The sequence below is a fragment of the Oreochromis niloticus genome, linkage group LG16 (assembly GCF_001858045.2).
Source record: "Oreochromis niloticus isolate F11D_XX linkage group LG16, O_niloticus_UMD_NMBU, whole genome shotgun sequence".
NCBI lineage: Eukaryota > Metazoa > Chordata > Actinopteri > Cichliformes > Cichlidae > Oreochromis > Oreochromis niloticus.
This window is the reverse complement of record NC_031987.2, coordinates 23,483,986-23,505,168: the sequence shown is the minus strand read 5'-3', so window position 1 is coordinate 23,505,168 and position 21,183 is coordinate 23,483,986. Positions and strand designations below refer to the sequence as shown.

The following is a 21,183-nucleotide window of genomic DNA, read 5'->3' as shown; positions in this document are numbered from 1 at the left end:
TGGGGACCTTGGCTTTCAGTCTCAGAGGCCCATACTAGCTCACTGACAGGAATGATATCCACTGCTTTAGGACTGGATATACAAGCAACTATCAGGTGTTTTCTTTCTAGTTACTCTTCTTTGTAAATGAGCAGAAAGAATCAGCATATAAAAAGTGAAAGGAATAAAAATTCACTGTTCTTCCCAGAACCTGATGCATTACTAAAACACTGCTTGCTTTTAGCCTTTGAACAAACAAGACTCTATAAAGAAAATGGGTTTAACCAGTCCAATTCAAGCTTGTCCAAAGCAAAGGAGCGTACTTCCATAAGCAGAAATTGACCAGGCGTCAGGGAGGCTGATAAAGAGGGCAATGGCGATGTTCATGTGTTAATAAGGGCAGCATGTGTGTATCAGCTTTCATGAGGGCAGACATCAGCTTATGTGTTTGTACTTCACAAGCGTCTTACTTATCCTGGGAGCGCCCCTTTATTTCAGAGTGGTGCTATTTTTAGAGCCGTGTCGAAAGGTCATCTCCTCTATTGGCTGGAAAAACACTGAAACAAGGTTTTAACAGAAAACATGCAGCCCTTGGGAAATGGATGCAGCTTTGTCAGAGTCACCTGCTGCGTGCTTTACATCAACCGAAATGATGCATTGCTTTGATGACAGTGAGTCTGCAGTGCAGTTTTGACACAATGTTTGGCTTAGACATCACTTTAACCTTAGAAATGTCATATTTTCATCAATAACAGAGTTATAAATGATGAGTTTAATCGATGAATCTGCTTCTCCATGTTACAGCCCCAGTAGACACTTCTAGCTATTAAGACTTTTTGCTGTCAATTTTTCAGAGTAATGGGCTGAGATTTTACTCCATACTTCCTGGAATTAAATCGCTTCCTGGAATATCTCATACAGTCATAATTCTGACTGAATGCTTATTCTTTTAATATTGCTGACACATTTTAGAGGTGTGGTTTGGGTCATGGGATTATATCGGTCAATGCTAGTCCACAGGGTATGGCATGGTGTTGCAAAGTCTTATGATACCTTTCCTTCCTCAACCTTTCCTTTTTCCCCTTTTTTTCCTCCAAAGCACCCCCAGACATTCACGCTGCCTCCAACATGCTTGGTTGATGGAATTAAACACTGTTCTTGCATCAAATGTTCTTCTTGGACTCATATGCCCACAACCGCTTCTTCCAGTCTTCCAGTGTCGAATGTCTGCACTCTTGTGCTCATCTCAGTCTTTTATTTTTACTGGACAGTTTGAAACATGTCCTTTTGTCAACAATTCTACCATGAAGTCTAGCATCCTAAAGTTGCCTGTTCTTGATGCTAACACTGTTGGTGTTTGATGGGCGCTACTTAGTGCACGCTACCAGTTGATGACCTGTGAGGCATCTTTGTCTAAAGCTACACACTCTCAGATATTTGTGTTTTGCACCGTTGTGCATCAGAGCCTCCCACTCCTTTTTCTGTCTGTGTTAGAGCCAGTTTGTGCTGCTCTCTGAAGGGAGTAGCTGAAAGCATGGTAAGAGATTTTAAGTTTGTTTCCAAATTCTTCAAATATCTTTCCTTTCTAAGCGCAACAATAGATTGACAGTTTTCTAAAGAAAGATCTTTCTTTCTGGCCATTTTGAGCCTGTAAACAAAAAGACAAACAATTGCCCGACTTCTGCTGATACTAAACTGACCTAAAGAATGCCATGCTCGCCTTTTTCTCCATTAATAGTACAATGGGTTTCAGATGTGAACCATATCAGAACAACCATATCAGGAGACGGTTGATAACAGGCATCTATGCAAAAATGTAGATCATCCCTTAACATTCATCTGATTATTTTAATTGTTTTTGAGTTTTCTGAAAATGTGTTTGGCAAAGAAAGAAATTTGTACGTAATCCCAAACTTTGACAACCAAAGTCCAGCTGCCGGCCAAAAGTTCACTGAAACCATCGCTTACACCTCTGCTCACTTTTCCGCCATCCATTTATTCCAGCAAACATCACATTAAGATTATTAACAGAGTCGATGATTCTTGCATTACCTCATCTAGTTCTTAAATATAGGATGAACCAGAAGAAAAATAAAGTGTTGCTTTAGTATAAAGTAAAGTACTTGTTGTTGTGTAAAGAAAGCATCTGTAACGTTGAAGCGTGATGATTTTTGACCAGGGGTGAAATGTCACTTTCTGAGCTGCTATTCTAACTATGCCTTTGTCACACTTGTTGTTCACTTACAAGCAAGCAGCACGTGTTTTGTCACATTTTAGTAAAGTATGATTAGCAGTTGTTATGCCCACAGCTGTCTTTCAGGGATCCAGCGCTGTGTGGTCATGTTTGATAGTCAAACAAACACTGCTGGGAATGTCAGTTGACTTTACGGGGCTGCAGCAGCAGAAGGAGGTCATAGGTGTGTGCACCTGTAACAGCATCATCAGTATCATCGACAGCTCTGTCTTTTTACTAAAGCCTCAATCTTCAATATCCTGAGTGCCAGGATAAAAACATGTCCCTCCTCTTCGCCATCCTCCTCCTCCTCCTCTGTAAGTAGGCGTGATGGAGGAGGTGAGTGAGCTTCAGCAGTACAACGAAGGCCAACATCGCTGTCCACATTGCAGGCTCTGTCCTGCCAATTTTCGAGCTCTGTAATCAAGTCCCACCTCAGCGGTCTGTTTCATGTGGAAAGAAAATTAAACTCTTGCATCAACTTTAAGTCATTTTTCCCTTATTTATGTCAGATGATTTAAATGCCCCCTCCCCCCATTCGTAGCCCAGGCATAAAGACTTGGGTACTTGCATCTCACTTACACACCACCTAATTATAGTCCACTGTAATTACAGATGTGTCATTTTTCATTAGGCCCTAACAGCAGACATGCAAATGAAACACTCTGTTTGAGAGGTTTTTTTTTTAATCTTTTCTTTTTGCTCTTTTATATCTCACAGATTGACACAATTTAAAAAACAGCTTAAAGGTAAAAATGCTTTCATTTTAAGAAAGCCCGCATCTCTATAATTATTATTTCATTATCTCCATTTGCATATATATTAATTAGGGCTTTTGGGCATAAACATAAATCATGTTGTTTAGACTTTGATTTTGGCATTGTTCTGTCTTTTGTGCTTGCAGAATGGTTTTCTGTATTTTTCATTTAGTTTTTTGTTACTTCATTTTATCACGTGTACTCACATGTGGAACTTGTCTCTCTGCCTCAACCTTTAACCCTTGACACCTCAAGCTAACATGAGCACGAGCTCTAAGAGGGTCTTTGTAACTCTGATGTGGATTTTCCTTTGTCTGGTTGATTAAACGGTGACTTGTGGTGACATGGTGTATTCTGAGAGCCAGCGATTGTCTGGTAAAGGCTAATGTCTGCTTTCTGCACCACATCGAGAGCGCTCGTCTGGCTGTGCTCCACTGTTCACATCAACAGTGTCTTCCTCTGTTAGTGTGGAGTGTGATCTGACATCACTGCACCACTGAATGCTATTGGAAGCTATGCGCCCTAAGGCTCTGATCCATATATCATAGAGTGTGCCCAGTGTGCCTCTATTGCCTAACAAAATGAAAATAAATGCCTTTTCCAGTTTTTTTTTTGTCTTTTTCTTCATTTCAATCATCGTCTTCATGCTGTTTCCTCGTCTCATCTGATGTGGATGTTGACATAGATATATTAATGTGAAATATGAATTCATATATAGTAAATACCTGTTGCCAAAAGAGGATCAATAAGTGTTTTACAGCACCCAGAAACCCACTATCAGCTTTTGGTTTATCACTACTGACTCTAATATTAGTTACTGCTCATTTCCTCTTGTTAGGTCATAACTCCACACTGAGATCACTGCTGTTTACATCACGTTGTCAGATCTTTTATGAGTATTGACTGACACGGAGATGATTTCGATAAAGTGATGAGACACAGTGGGCTATCATCATCAAGACTCACATGTCCGCACAGCATTTGCGATGTTGCCCGTTTTGGCCACTTGAGGGCATCTTGGTTGTCTTAAGAATACAGCTTCTTTGTTCTTCAGTGAAACGCTTCACTTTCCATCCAGTCCAGTAAATCTTCTGACAGATTGTTGCCTAAGTGCACTGGAACATTTAGAATCTAAATATAGTGCTTACACTCAGGACAATGTACCAACATGACGCACTGTTAGTTTCCCAGAAAAGGAGCCAATGTTTAATTCACTAGAATCTTTTTTTTTAAATTATTTTATTTTTACGATACACGTTGCTGGATGCAAATTAAAGACGATGGGCTTCCATTTACATAGAATTATTTATTGTCATTATAGAAGACATCACAGTGCACAGAAATGTAGTTTTAGGGAAAGAATGTGAACTTTTTAGAGTGGAAGCACATATGCTCTGTGCAGAGCAGCTCCTCTCCTTGATCATTACTCTAATCCTGCAGCAGGGACCTGCTGAGCTCTGCACTGCTCTCTAGTGGCTAAAATCTAGTAAAGCAATTTCAAAGAAGTAAAAGAATTATAAAGACAGTAGAGAGAAAAGAGTCCACATTATCTTGACAATTAAACTATCAATAAGCTATAATGTGTCAAGTCAAAAAGTAAACATCTAAATAGGAATATAGCAGACAGCTCATACTGTGACCAACATAATAAGTTGCTCATTTGGTGGAAGAGGTCCCACATCCCCTGAAACCTTGTGACAGTGGAGTCACAATATTTTAGTGCTGTTGCTGTTGTTTCCCGTAAATGAATTAATATGGCAGGCTGGGAAATGCCAGTTTATTGCACACATAACCTAAACTCTACCTTCTTCTTTTTGTTTAAAATATAAAGATAAAAAGATAAAAGAGCTTCATGTTTGCATGCACAACTAACAAAATATTGCAAATCTGAACCACAGATTTCTGTGTAAGAAAATTTGCCTTTCAAATGTGTGCACGGTACTATAAGTAACTTTTAGGTGACTTGTCTTATGAAGAAATCCTATTAAACATGCAGTGCCACTGAGCAGGTGTCAGCACCAATTCGTCCTTTAGCAAGAAAAAAGACGGCGTACACACTGCCAGATTCATAAAGAACAAAACTAGGAGTCCTGTAACAGATGGTATGGCCCACACAGAGCTGTGATCTCAACATCATTGAGTCACACTGTACACACACTGAGACAGCCTAAATCCACAGACTCCAGCAAGTTCTCTAACATTCTTGGAACAAGCTGTCTGCCAAGTACTTTAAAAAACTGTAAATTTGTACCCAGGAGAAGTGGAGGTGTTTTTTTCTAAGACCCTCTCTGATGAAGATTTAACCTCGTTAACGTGTCCATATGTTATATTCTATGTGCTAGAAGACATAGCTCGAGTAAAATAAGTAGACACCCCTGCAGTGTGCCAGTTACAGCCTCAAAACCACATTCTCTTTAAAGGGCACATGTGATTTAGATTACTTCATAATAGATCGGCCTCAGATTTCACAGAGCACCCCGTCGATTCTGTATCTAAGTGTATTCTTACAATCAAAGAAATGTCTGACATAATTTGGCTCATCACTTTGTTGCCAAGTGTTGCTGAAAACTGATGTAAGCACCTGAGGAAATTTCTTGGGCCTATAATCAAATCTGTGGATTGTTTTGGTGTATTTTTATTTTTAAAGTAATCTGAAAAAATGTAGTAGAATGTACTTTAAAATGTTTTCCATATTCATTTCATAAAGATGCTTTTCCATATTTTGTTGTTATTTTGTGTATTTTTGACAACTACAGCTGAAACTGAGTGTGTCCAGTGGCATATTGCACCTATCTGAATATAAACCTGACTATCGTTTAAGAAATCTACAGAAAATGCTGAAATTTGACATTTTTTTAAACTGTCTATTCTATAGCTATAGTCTCTCATCATTAGATGAGACATTAGACTGACAGTATTGTCTAATTTGATTAAAATGTAAATTAATATCAGTATTTTAGCTTTTTTTCATGAATTGAATCCTCCTGTAATACAGCTGCGGTAAAGAGTGAGTATATATTAGATTTTTGATGTATTCATAGTTGTGGTAACACTTGATCTATGACAGAGTTAATGGGCGTCTGAGTGTGCCGTAATGTCTCCTGCTTAATTACTGCTGTCATACTTCGGTATTAACCTCATCACTTCACTAGTCCCCTTGTCACTTGCATTAGCTCACAGTCAAACACACATCACTTCTGTAGTGGCATCACATCATCCGTGTTTTTGTCTTCCTTTCTTCTCAGAGCCAAGAGGGTCACAGCAGTCAAAGTGCAGCACCGGCTAATGAAAGTTAGCGCCATAATTTTGGTCATTACAGACATCATCAGTCTTTCATTGTCTCTTGTGGAAAGCTTTATTAGTCTTCTCAATCAGAGGTGACCGAGGTCCTATTCATACTTAGTCATTAAAGATCTATGGTCCATATCATACGAGCACACCTTAATAGACCTCAAAGAGGAAACATTAAAAGGAGTGCAATGTGAAACGCATCGATTTGACAGAATATTTTATAGAGCCATCATTTTTATGGTTATGGCTCTGAGTCATTCATTACCAACAGCACATTTGTCATGTTGTAGTAATGGATATTTTTATAATTTATATACAGTACAAGCAAGGTTGTGCATTTTTCCCCCAGTACAGTGAATACAGAGCTTCATCAAGCAAACATTACAGAATCAGATCACCTGCTTTCTGGGATGACGGTGGGCTGGTACAGCTCTTGTTGCACTGTCGTTATTGTTTATGGTATTGGAGAATTTGTAGCTATTGTTGAATTCACATTTTCAGCTCTAATGCTGCTGCACTACAAAATGTTTGAAAATCTTAGCTAATCAGCCTTTTTCATGTCGATGAGACTACTGCTTGTCACTTCATTGTCCGTGAGATAAATGTGAAGCTGGAGCCGTGAATTGGTGCCTTTTAATGCTCTGTAATTATGATAATTGTCACAGCCCGTCTGAAAACCTGTCACAAGGTGTGGGCTGATTCTCACTTCAAGTGCAACAGGTCCCGGGGCTTGATCCTGGATGAGTACGCATTTGTCACAGCCCACCTCAAAGCAGAAATATATTTACAAATACACAATAGACTTGTAGAATAGCTATTTGTCAGCACAGTCGGTAGTGTGAGACACTTGCGGATGGGTAGGAGTGCACATGCAAAGCAAAGGAAAGAAAGTCTGAAAGAAGGAATCTGATGTAGTTCATCCAACTGATCACTTACATCTGCAGGAGAAAGCACAACCAGAAGCAAAACAGAGACACCTAGTGTCCAAATGGCCTGTGGGATTGTGATGGTCATTTAATTAATAAATGCAAAAACACAAATTTGCCATTTTATTGGAATTATGTGTCAGACTATATCTGGCTGTGAGTAGCTGCCAAAAACCCAAGGAGAAAATCCAGGACACAATAATACACGTTACCAAAGTATGCACCACACAGGCATGGTGATGTCAGTCATCTTATTTAATTCTCAGTAAATAATTCAATAAGAGTCTCAGAAGTCCTGCTTATAAATCAGCGTGTGCACGTGGAAAGCAGACATGCACATCTTCTTAAACATCGACCTCGATGGGGCTGTTGATCACCCGCTTCCTCTTTTATGCTAATTGATTTTGGCTTGTTCTTTCAAGAGGACCGGCAAGCATGAATGTAAATATGTAGTGTGTGTGTGTGTGTGTGTGTGTGTGTGTGTGTGTGTGTGTGTGTGTGTGTGAGAGAGAGAGAGGGAGAGAGAGTGAGTGAGTGAGGGAGCAGAATCAGTTCACAGTAATGTGTAAAAAGTGTCAGCAGTGATGATGTTATCAAAGGTAGCCATTAATTCTGACAGACCTGTGCTGTTCTTACACCTGCATATCCAATATTATTTGTATATTGCACTTAAACACACACACACACACACACACACACACACACACACACACACGCGCAGTTTTGCTTGGCTGGCCTTTTATCTTAAAAATGTAGTTACCTGCTTGAAAACTATTGCTGCAGACACGATTAAATGAATATTCTTTACATTCACATCAGAACTCACTGACCTGATTTTCTTCATGTCTTATTTGTGAATTCACAAACAGAACTTGACCTGACCTGGCGCCACCCTCATTAACATTATATGAAGCACCGAAATACACAGAGGTCCTTCACCTGCGTCGGGAAATGATTAATATTAATGTGCACACCTATCGTGTTGGCTTTGGTTTACACACCTCTGTATGCATATTCACTGACAAGCAAAACAATAAAATATGCACACACGCACGCACACATTTTTGTGTGCGCCTGGTGTCAGCCTTAAAATCCGGAAGCAGGCGATGCCACGGGGGCTCAGAGTAATTGATATTCTCCCACACTGCCCGGGGCTTCTCCAAGGAACCTCACTCTGCAGTGCTGCTGACAAGGCACATTCCATCACTGCTGCAGACTCAAAATAGGATCAAAGGATGAAGCAGTGTGTGTGTGTGTGTGTGTGTGTGTGTGTGATACAGAAAGCCAGGGAGAGAGAGTGAAGCAGGAATAGAGGATGTGTGTGACCAGTATGTTGACTCTCCGGTGAACTGTGACAGTGTTTTGCCCCAGCATGTCTGACTTTTGGTCCTCCCTCTTTTTATCTTCTTTTGCATTTGCATCTCTCTCTCTCTTTATACATCGGTTTCCTCGCTCATATTAGAGTCCTTAAACACCCCCAAATTAGTTATGCATCATATTGGACTGTTTGTTTTTGAGCTTTTGTTGAGTTTTTAGCTAAACACTGCAACCAAGAGGCCACTGAGATTAGTTTGATCACTGCCACTAGTGCAAAATTTGTCTCGCTTCACTTGCAAAAATCGGCTCTCTCAGCTTTAAATGTGGCAGCAAAGCCTCCAGCCATATCAGGTTTTTGAGTGACCTTCCATTTCAAAGCTAAAGTTGCCAAAAAGACTTAATTTGGAGTTTTGTTTAAGGAAAACACCATTATGAGACCCTTTATTCAATAATTATGTCCCCACAATCCCATCCTCCATCTTACTTGTTCATTTTTTTTCACTTTAAGAAGATTATTTTTTTTCATTTTGCGCTAGTTCAGCAATATAAGTGTTAACTACCTCTTTTTTAGTTGACTTTAGGCAATTGGTGAGTGAAGCTAACAGTTTGAAGCCACTGTGTTTCATTAATGTCTCCGTCGGAGGGCTCCACACCTCAGGCCCACTTTAATCTCATGCCCAGAGAAAGGGCAGTGCTCCATCACACTCGCAACAGAGAGACATATTGTAATGTGGCCATACATATTCTCCGGTGGCATATTTAGTATACCTAGGGGCGATTATGTGATGCACATTTAAGTGATTTTTATAACACTCTGCATGAGATGATGATGCGGCTATTTAAAGGTCTGTGGGCAGAGACGTAATGTGCGAGCTGTTACACATATTCAGAAGTCAGTCTCTCCGAGGTTGTTCTGCCACCTTTTTAAATGTATAATTTATTCACAGTGAATGATCTCACTGGCAGTAAAGCAACACTTACTGCTTCTTGGTTGACCTCGTGGAAGCTCATTCATTCATTCATATATTCCTTCGGCTGCAGCAATAAGGAGGCAGGAACGACTAGGCCCTGCTTTCCCATCACGCCATATTAGCTGTAACTCACATCACTCACTTATTCATTATTTACTGCTGTCTATATGTGACTTTTTGCTGTTGCAGGAAAAAGCTTGTGAACTCAGGATTTCTGTCCTGATGCTGACAAAATCTCCATCTGAAATGAAATTATAGACACGATCAATGTTATTATAGTTAACTAACATTAAATTAAAACCTGAACTCAAACTCAGTGTGAAAAAACATTTTGGTTAACTACAATAAAAATAAAACCTAGAAGTTTGAAAAATAAAAAAAATAAAAAATATGTATTACACATCTATTGGGGTATTTTTTTAACATGTTTATTGAGACTCTGGATGTAAACAACAACACTGTAAAACACTGCAAATCATCTGTGTTTTCATGCACTGACTTTCCTTAATCTTGCCTCTGACATGTGCCCTCAACCCAATTACAAAAGACATAATAACTCTTGACAAAATCTTACAAACTTACTAGCACATATGTATTTAATATTTTAGTTGTGCTATAGTGTAGTGGCTAACATGTTCACTTAACATCCTTGGGAGGGTTGGATCAGGAAGGGCATAAAAATGTGTGCCCAATCAAACATGTCAATCCTGCTGCAGCCCCTGAAGGAGCAGCTGGAAAAAGCAAATGAAGAAGAAAAGAAAATACTTTTCTAAAGACTTTGGTGTTCATTAGTTCTCCATTAGAAAACTGTCTACAGATGGTGGAAATTCCCTGTTGGTATTCTTTCAATCACTGGGCATCCCGCAAAGGAGTAGAACGTGTAATGGAACCCAAGTGTACCAGCAAACACTGGCAGAAATGTTTACAACTTACTAAAAACTTTGTGTCCACTATAATAAAAACACTAAATGGGGATGATTTTAAATGAAAAGACACCACAAAAGGAACAAAAGGGGGAAAAGGCCACTGAATGTTGCAGAACACCACTTAAACAAAAATTGAACAAGTGATTCCAGCCTAAGTGTCAATTATGCATCAATGTATTCTTCCAATTACATATAAACTCAAATTATCACAAAAACTCCAAAGCACTGTCTTTTCAGATCAAGGCAAAATACCTTTATTCTTATTGCCGTGGTTATATTTAACCTAAAATCCCGACACATTTTGGCACACAGACCTTCATCAGGGCGAAAATAGAGTCCATGAACACAATGAATTTTCTCTAGTGTGTTCCACCATTAGAGGCATTAGATATATGCTGTTCAACCAGTAGCAAGAGTAAAACTTCACAAACAGGAGGATTCTTTAGTAACGTGGACAGATGCAAGTGCCCAAAGAGGATCAAACATTCACGAAATTCCGAATGAGACAGGAAAAGTCTGCACATACAAAGATAACACAATGGCATCTTCAAATAAAGTCAAATAAAGCTTAAAAACAAGGAATTAACTTAAAATATTCTATAGTTTTTATATCAATTTGACAGTTTTCATAGTTTTAATAATTTTCTCCAGGTTATAAGTGAACGATCTAATAAAGGAATCTCACTCAAAGTGATCAAATGCAAAAATGTTCAGTAATGAGCATGCAAAATAACAAACTAGCTAAGACTGTTCATGATCATGTGGTTGCGATCCCCTGAGCTTTCTGGCCTTTTCCCATCTCCACGGTTTCAGTATGTGCACTTAATTCATGACCACTTAATAAAATTTCTCCACAGTCGCCGCCCCATACAGGCTCTTTATGTGCACTCGTCTATCTTAGCTCTCTGATTAGCTCGGACTATTAAACTCATCCAAACTAATGAGACGCATACACGAGCACTGTAGGATACTTAAAGTCTATAACTGGGGTTGCTAAGCTTTTATTACTTCAGTAGATGGACTCATGATATTCCCTGATTAAACAGCTAAAGTAAGGGGAAGAAGAAAAAGACATGGGGGGTGGGGGGATGACATGAATCTGAGCTGGGAAAAATCATTAGTGTTCTCAAATTGAATTAATTTGCTGTCTTTGATAATGCAATGTAATTTCATTCTGTAAAGTTAAGGTTCTTTTATATCGTCGAGCCTCAGAAGTGCTGAGTCCTGCTGCCTGGTTTTTCTATCAGGATAGGTGATAAAACAACATGTCCCCTCCCACTATCCTCAAGCAAAGTCTCAGCAATAATCAAATGGGTTGTTTACTTCAGTTCTGTGGGTTGCCATTTGCATTGCCTCAGCAGCAGGACATCTAACTAAGATAATTTCATTTTCTCAGAGGAGATTGGATTTAAATGATTTGACCTGATGAGGCTGTGGTTGCATTAATTGCAGCTTCTGCTTTGCTGAATCTTTGTGAATGAATCTTGGTTTCCAGGATTTTCCATAAAGGCCAGATGTGCACGGCGTTATGCTCGGTGCAACACAAATAATAGAGGTTCAAAAACCGGCATTGGTGTGCTTTGTATTTTATAACTGTTGTTAGTTAATTTCTTGCAGATTCCAGCCTAAGGCAACATTTAGCCTTGTGTTTGTGGGCAGCCTCAGACAAAGTGTCCACATCTGTTTCTCTAACTGCCTGTCTCTGTGACCCAACTTAAAGAATGAGTGAAGCTTTTAGGGCCTTCCTGAAGAAATTACTGTGAACAGCTCAGGGCACACTGTCAGTTTGCTGTAACCATGTTAGAGCCTAGAAGGTGCAGTATAAATGGGGTATTAGAAGTCATGGGGAAAACACTTGGCTTATAGGTCTTTGGAATGGGGCTGCCATGGACCCTCATTCATTCACACACAGAAGGAAAAAAAATGTAGGTAAGTGCGCTTTTGTTTTACTCTTTGACTGTTTGACAGGGTTTTGTGATGCTTTTTTGCAACCACTGCTGTGTTTAGCTTAAAGGAAAGAACTGCCCTGGATTGCACAGTGTTGTCTGACTAGACTTCCACATGTGAATTTATGTGCTTTGAGGAAAAAGCTGTTCATGTATATTATCCCCATGCTGTGAGACTGAAAGTGGAAAGGCTATAGTTCACCAGCCTCCCTATATGTATATATATATACTCAAAGGGGAAGATGCACATTTCTTGTGCAGTCAGGCGATGTAACCCCCCAGAGGAGTAAAGAAAATCCATTATATGTGTGAGCTTAAGTAGAAGCCCTCTGCGATTCATAACCGTCACGGTGACAGTGCCGCTCTGCAAAGTTGCTGTGGGACCATTGTTGAGCTGACAGTGTCCGCTGCTGGTTGGAGCGTTAACTGCATGTCTCTCAGAGCACCACAGCAGCAGGAGGCTCCTAGGACATAAACTTTTAATGCACCCACGGCATGTGCTCAATCTAGTGGGATGAGGGGTCGGGGGAAACGCACACAAGCCCACGCATTGCTGGTTGAATGTCTTTCGTGAACCTATGTGATCTATAAAGAACATTTTAAAGCGGAATTCGTGTTTTTTTTAATCACTAACAGCGCTTTCATCCAGCTGTTATAAACCTGCTCATCTGTCCTCACACATTTTTTCCTGTTCCTTTGTCACTTTAGTCCATCTTATATATGTACGTCTGTTGGATATCAACAGGTGTGTGTGTGCATGTTTGTGTCTGCATGTGTTTGTGTGTGTTGCGAACGCACATCAGAGCTATTCAGTACAACACTTTAGTCCCCCGTGAGCCAGGCTCTTTAATTACAGCCACAAACAGCAGATGGCTCTCTTGAGTTTTAATTTCTGTGCCTGTGATTGAGAATTGGATGATATTTATCCCCAAATCAACGAAAAGGATCAGACGCCTTAACCTCGCCCTGGCATTTATTGCGTGGATCAGACGCGTCTCAGTCAGCGTTTAAATTCACATGCGGGTCGTGAGTGCAGTGGAGTCTCTCTCAGTTACTCGTGATTTACCTGAGGCATCTGCGCTGTCTCGTGGCTCGTGGACGTTTAAGTAAAGGTTATGATAACCGACTGAAGAAATGACACCTCCCCATCCCCGACCCACCTCCATGATGGTGCAGAAATCAGAGGCGCTGTCCCTGGTGCTGAAGGCGCACACAGCAAATGGACTTGAATCGATCTTAATTAGAACAACATGAACAGGTTTCATGAGATGGAGCAAAATAATTAAATTAATAACAAAGAAGAAGAGTAGCAGTAATCTACTTAGTATATGTGAAAATATATGGATTGTCCTGTGATAATGGGGTGAAAGGGAGTTCATAATGGCACACTGTCCCCTCGCGTTTCTCTTTCTTCCACATGGACTGTGTAGTGGTAAAGGGAATGTGGCTTTCTAAAGAGTCCAAACTAAAGCCTTAAAAACTGAAATGCTACAATCTAACCAATCTAACGGCTTCAGAGTGTCTGCACCCCCCCGTACACACACACACACACACACACACACACACACACACACACACACACACACACTCTTCAAACAGGGGCTCGGTTGTCAGCAGGGAGGAAGTGGGAGGGGGTGCAACCTCTTCAAGCAGGCGTGCACTAACGAGTGGTTAGGACTTGTTGATGGGAAACGTTTGTTGATCTGGGGCATATAAACAAGCACTTCCTACCCCGTCCACCCCCACCCCACATTTCTTTTTTTTTTCTTTCAGCGTTGGAAAATAAATTGCGCCGTTTGTCTGTGGTGGTACTTTCTTCCCTTATTCCCACTGCGCACTGATCGCCATGCATTCGTTTTCCTCGCAGTGGGCTCTTTTGTGAACACGCACTGGGTCGAATTGTGTGCTGGTCGCCGGGGGGTTTAAGTTTAATGTATTTGTATGCAGCTTGTCACACAATGCAGACGTCATCTCCACATGCAGGATCAGCTTTGGGTATGTTTTTTTTCCCTCCCTGGATCCTATCGCGCCCAGTCGCTTGTGTTGTGAACACTAGCCGACACGTCGACTGGTAGTTGGAAAATAACTTGGTATTAATTCCACATAACAACTCTGGCTCGGTTGCGCGTTCCTCTGTATTCCCAACTGTGTTTCTCTCGTTCGGTCATCGCGGGGTCCCTGTCGCCGATTGCTTCTTGCAAACTTGGGAGCTGGATTCGCCCCGAGCTGCTGTGCCTTGAGCCGGGTTGTGATCTTCGTAGGAGGCGCCTGTGTTTGTTTAATTGCTGGCGGCGCACATGCACGGGCGTCCCCACCGCAGACTAAAGACTGACTTCAAAAAAAGCAACCTCGTCTGGCAAAAGGAGAGGGGGAAAAACGGAGTGTGAAAGGAGGAAAGAGCAGGTGAGATTTTACCGAGAGGACGAGGAAGCCCGTGCTGGACATTTAAGGAGGCGATGCTGCTGATTATTTCACAGACAATGAACAAACACATCACAGCACAGGTATGAATAATCCTCGGAAATATTCGGAATCAAGACTGTAGTCACCGATGTGCTGAATTACGCATGAACTGATCTAATGTTTTTTCAACCATGCTCAAGAATTTTTCGAGTGGTAATGACAGCTGGTTCAATCCCCTAATTATCATGTAGTATTTTGATTTTTGATTTTTTTTAAAAAAAAAGGAAAGCCAGCTCTTAGAAATATTTATTTGGCATTTGACATAACGGAACGAGCCACATAGCCGCCACCATGGGACTGTGACCCGGGCTGCGAGCTCTGAGAGGCGGCTGTTTGAATAGTCCGTGCTCCGAGTGCAGACTGGACCTGAGCAGTTGTGACATTTTGAGCCATGGCTGCTGCTATCGCAAGTGGGCTGATCAGACAGAAAAGACAGGCACGGGAGCAGCATTTAGACCGACCCTCCACCAACCGACGGAGAAAGAGCCCCAACAAGAACAAGGGGCTCTGCAATGGGAACCTGGTCGACATCTTCTCCAAAGTGCGCATCTTCGGCCTCAGGAAGAGGAGACTACGGAGACAAGGTCTGGGAACTTCAGAGTGTGTATTCAGTGTAAACATGTGCATACATTCAGCTACTGGTTGATCGCTTAATTAGGACTGCACTGCAAAAAACACGACAACCTTGGAGCCAGGGCAGCGAGAGGGCGAGTCAATAATGTTTGCTTTTTATTTATTAGACGAATTTGCCACGTTAAACCTTTGTGCGCAACAAAAGTTAAAGTTGATTATGAGAAGACAGAGCACCATGTTTTCGGTATGTATTCGAGTTGGTTGAAAATAACCAACATTCCTCTGATTTCTATGCAGACCCAGGTAGCTGACAGGCTCCTGACGAGTTGTACCAAATGGTTTAGACAGGTTTACGTAGCTGTCACCTCTGTGATTCTGAAAAGAGGTCTGATCGCCATGAAGCACATACAGAATATGCTGAACTGCTGTACATAAGCAGATTACAAGAAGCCCAAAATGAAACTCATTTCTATGCAAGTAAAAGGTCAGTGTCGCTGGAATGGAGGTTACGCCTTTCAAACATAATTCCTCCACCCCCACCATCATCCTAGCATAATTCTTCAATTTCTAAAGCCAGTGGCCTCCCCTCTTGTTCCAAATGATAATCCGTGCAATTATGAACACGTCATGAACATTTCTTGGCTGTAAAGTGGGAACCTGGGATTGCTAAAAGAGCAATATCAACAATTAGATCACTGCTGGAATCACTAATGGTGTTTGCCCTTAGAAAAAGAAATGAGGGTAATTCATTTAGGGAGAAAATGACTCCGGTCATTTCCCCCTTGTTAGTGAATGATGGAAGGCAGCTGCATGTTTCTCTCAGAATCATCAGGTATCAGACCTGTTGCACCACACATGCTCTAACTCCAACAGATTGAACCCTCTTGGAAAGCTGCATTTGTTTCCTCTTTATGTGCACGGAAGCAGCGTTTACTCTTTCATCTTGTCCACAAAGAGAGCCATTTTGATTGCTGAGTCTCTCTGTTCATACTGGAGCAGAACAACACCATGAAGTGTCTCCTTCACTAGCCCTTAGTGATTACATGTATTAAAATGGCTTTGATGAAAGAGGATCCGTATAATAGCCCGTAGAGGACACATCTGGCCATGGGTGAGGGTGCACGAGAATGGAAGGGTATAATCAGCTATCCTCCAGGCTGCTGTTTCTGCTTCTGCCCACAGTGTGCATGTGGTGGGATGTGTATGTGTGGCTGCCCCATTTTTGTCTGTGTCTGTGTGTGTGTGTTTAATTGTCTGTCCTCTTGTGTCACCTCTGAATTGGCTTGTGGCGCATCTATCTTTTCATTTGAAATTGTCAACAGCATCCAGAAGCCCTCGCAGATCACAGATGAGGACAGATGACGCTGTCCACATCCGTGAATACAAGGGCCCGTATGCTGGTGTTTCCTTTCATTGGGGCGGCGTATACTTCAGCCTGCTCTGAGTGCAGAGATGTAGATGCCAAGTCAGCCTTCACTGGCAAGCATAAAATGACAACATCACACCTGGATCGGCCATTTTCTGGAGCAACCCACGGCCTCTTGAATTTCAAATAAGTGACGGTAATCCACAGTAACAGCTCAAGCACAAGTGTTGGTGAACTGTGTCACAAGTCTGCCCGGAAGATGAGGGAGACTTCACATAAAATCAAAGTAAGAATTCAAGGAGGGGGAAGCTCCTTTAAAATGGCCGTTTTCCCCTTATATTTGAGTGTCTCGTTATAACAAACAGTGTTTTCCTTTCCTTTCTTTCTGTACTCGTTTTGATTAAAGGCCCTAATATGGAAAATACCTCATTAATATCAGTCTCACATGAACTGGGAAAATCTCTATCAACTGATATGCGAGGTTGTTGTCGGGGAGCTCCTGTTACTGTTCTCACTGCTTCATCTCTCTCTCTCTCTTTCTCAGACACTTTCTTTCCTTCTCTCCCTTCTTTCCTTCTTTCCACTGTGTTACCACGAGAGCACAAAGCTTAGGAAGACTAATGACTTGTTTGCTGTACTTAATTTAATATCGAACCCTGAAAAGATGTTTCTTTGCCAGCGAATAAAACCCAAATGCACCACTGATCACATGGGTTGCGCTAACGTGCTCGGACGTACACAGTTGTCATCATTTCCCAGGTGACAAAAAACACTGGGTATGACAGCTGAGCCTAAACAGACTGTGGTGCTTCAAATTCCTTCTCAGATGTGTCAGGATGAGGGAGTTGGGGTGAATTAAAAGGAATCCCTAAGTCTAGTATTCCCTTTGGGTTTAAATATTGATCTTGTGAGTCAGACACTATGGGCTGCATTGATTGGCATTGACTTACAGTGTGTATCAAAGCCTGAGCGTTCTCCGTACATCTCAGAGAAAATGATCAATTGGCACTTTGTATTTGAGATATCACTGTTGTATCCGCTTGTTTTGTTGTAGTTGATCATTAAGCCGCACAGATGTGGCTCCCTGACGTCTGTCAGTACCTCAGGGGATATGCTGCGTGGAAGCATTTTGTGTGCCGTCCTTCATATCAGCTTTAATTTTAAATCCATGCTTTTTGATAGCAGATACAGAGCCAGTGATCGCCATAATTTTTTAGGGGATTAGATGGGAGTTATAAATCCTATTACACTCAAACCCAGAAAGCGAGCCGGGGGCACATGTGGCTTGGACCTGTCTATAATCTCACTGCTGTGGCTCTAATTATCTCCCACCAGATTAGATCCCTTAATTATTAGATAATGTTACATTAGATTACCTTACATGATCTAAAAAGCCATCCGAGATGAGTGATTTCCCGCTCGCTGGCTGTTTATTCAAGCACATGTTGACAGGACAGAGCAGTGCGTCATCAGTCAGCCTCCAATGTCTGTGCTGAGTTATTGGATGAGATGTCAGCGATGTTGTTGATGAAGGAGGAATAGGAATGGAGTGAGAACGCCGCTTTGATCGCCTTTCATATGACAACACAAGCACGAAGGGTTTTTCCTTTGTAGGCTGGAAAAGCCCTTCTCCTATTCCAGAAACATCCAAAGTGGGTCAGGCAGGGCAGGGCTGACAGGAGTCTACAAGTATTGCTGCAGCTGTGCCTGTGTGCGTGTGTTTGTGTGTGTGTCTCCTTGTACCCCGCACATTACTTGCTTACTTTGTACTGAGGTGAGTATGTACCTCTGCACACACACACACACACACAGAGGGATGACACAACAGAAAATAAGAGAGAAAGGGGAAGAGGAAACTGCAGCGAGGTCGCTTCACAACTTTCCCGTTACAGCTGAATTTATACGTAGAGAGGATTTCTGCTACAAAACAACACAATTTGAGGTCTCACGGTTCCGACGCTCTCTATTTTCCAAGGAAACCCCCCGCTGATGCCAAGCCGCAACTCAGTTTCCTTAGAAACAAAGCATGTAGAAACATACAGTGCTTCAGTTGTAATAACCAATAGTGCGACTGGGAAAGTCCAGTGAGATTAGAGGCTGGAGACTCCATCTGTGATAAGCAGCATTGTTGTTTCACTGTTTGGGGCTGTTATATACAGAGTAGTCTTCATCCAGACAAGAAAAGAAATAAGTAAGAAAAGAAGCACGAGTCAAAGACCTCGTCGACTTAGAGAACACCACAGAGACGTTTCAAAGCTCTTCTGGATTTTAAAGAGCGTACGCACCATATCAACCTTGTCTGACAGGACTGAAAATGCTGTGTCACTCTTAAAGCTCTCAATCCTTCCTTTGTGTGTTTGCTTAGACCCTTTATTCACTCCCATTCTGTTCTTATTCTCTTTCATTTAGCCACACTTCACACTTGTTGAGTATTTTCTGAATTTGCCCCCCCAAAAGAAAAGATAATAATAGAATAAATGAGTCTAAATATAGATATTTATTATCTGGAAGCATGTTCAACCTTTAACTTGTGTTGCATTCATGGGTTGCCAGCTTGACTAGGATTACAAAACCCATTATATCACAGGAACGCATGCTAGTGTATTTGTCAGTCATAAATAATGCGCTAGGTATTTAAAAACATGACTGACATATTCATAGAGACACTCCCCAGGATTGAAATAGAGCTCAACTATCATACACAGTATTACGGAGACTTATCTTCCCCATTTAACAATTGTTTTGTCTTCCCCCCCTTTTCAGTCTTCTTTAATTGAAATGAATTAGCTTGAATTAGCTTTAATTTGACTTATTTTCAGCTCACTCTGTCTGCTGCTCTGAAGTACTTATGATTGAAGCTGAAGGGGAAATCTGTGTGTGTGAGATATACGGGCTTGCTCGCCTCAGGGAACACAGCCAGTATTTCATGATTTATGGCACGATAGAGGAGCCAAGTTCACCTCATACACATGTGCATCACACACGCACACAATACAATACGCAGTTATGCAGTTTTAATTATGACAGATTGCTCCCTACTGATCTGTCCTCTGAATCAATCTCACCTGTCCCCCACAATAGGTAAATGCTAATCAAAGGCATTTATTGATCACATGTTTGCCAAGTTTGTGTGTCCACATAATAGTATTTGCTCAGGGGAGCTGTGTGTGCTCATTAAATATAAACATGAAAATCTGTGTGTAACACCGGTGTTTGCTGATCTGTGAAGAATTGAGACTGTTTCTAGAGCAAATGGAGACCCAACACCATATTAGTCTGTTGTGTCCTGGAAAGTGCTCTCTCTGTGTGTGTGAGCATGTTTCCCGGCTCTCACTGCTGTATGAGAACACACCTGTCTTCAGTGGTCTTAAGGTTGCACGGTTTTCTATCTGACTGCTGGGTACCTCTATGTTTGAAAAAACAAATGCCAGCTGATATAGCATGTGTTTGTGGACCTGGAGACACCCGTTTAAGTGTCTCAAGGTCACATCAAATGCGATGATGTGGAAACATTTGCATCATGACAGAAGGAGGCAGTTTAAGGGAGGATGTCTTAGATAAAAAAGGAGGTTCAATGTCTAAGACAGGTGGTCTCACCTTATTTGCAATTAATATAGAATATTCAAAGGCCTTGACTATCCCGAACACATGAAATGCTGTTGTAGAGGCAAGAAATAAAATTCACCCCAGATTTTGATGTATTTGTGCACAAAATGCAATAAAGTCGACTGCAAGCTATAACCTAATATTCATCAAATGAGTCATCCTCTGAGCTGGAGATCACTTTGGTCTTAGTGGTATGTGGGATGACCCACAACCTGTAAACTAATTTAAAAATAAGTTAAAAGAGTCTGCACTCAGCTCTGCTGCAATTACTGGTACACGTTCCATCTTCTCTGTCCGTCTCTCTTACAAATTAAGAAACTTACATCTACCCCACCTCCTAATGCTCACACAGTTTAAAGTTAAGGTGCATTAAAACATCAACCCACGCATAACTTGGTCTTTATGCGCAGCCTGCTGTGAGACGAGTGCGGACCATCCACAAGGCTATGCCACAAATATATTCATTACCTTTACTCTAACACAGTGCTGTAAAACCAAAATCATTCAAGCTGAACTCGACTGGAGACACGACCCCAGCTGCAGGACCTGCAGGTTAGGAGTCTCTCTTTGCAAGACTAAAGTTAGTTATCCAGCTCAGAGGACAGCAAATTTGGACGACTAAGGTTGGAACAAAAGGTGTTGAATAATTTAAAACTTGCACAAATTAATCAAAATGTGGGATTTAATTCCATTACTAAATCCACACAATGACTTCTAATTATTTTCCAATCATCCTAGTCATTTATTAAGCAGCATTTGCTGTTTTTTTTAATGTGAGATTCATATTGCACATTGGCTATTGGAGTTTTCATTTTACAATTTAAAGTG

The 21,183-nt window shown here is 41.2% G+C and overlaps 1 protein-coding gene across 3 annotated transcripts in view; it reads left to right on the top strand.

Annotated features, from left to right (window-relative positions):
- fgf14 (fibroblast growth factor 14) overlaps nucleotides 1-21,183 on the top strand; it is a 108,298-nt gene that overhangs the window by 49,564 nt on the left and 37,551 nt on the right. Inside the window, exon 1 of one of the 3 annotated variants that reach the window (XM_003451549.5) lies at nucleotides 14,068-15,394. The exons of the other annotated variants lie outside the window; for them this stretch is intronic. Within the exon in view, the coding sequence (XP_003451597.1) occupies nucleotides 15,202-15,394 (193 nt within the window). The 5' untranslated portion in view covers nucleotides 14,068-15,201. Of the gene's footprint in view, nucleotides 1-14,067; nucleotides 15,395-21,183 lie in introns of those variants that run through there. 3 annotated transcript variants of the gene reach the window in all.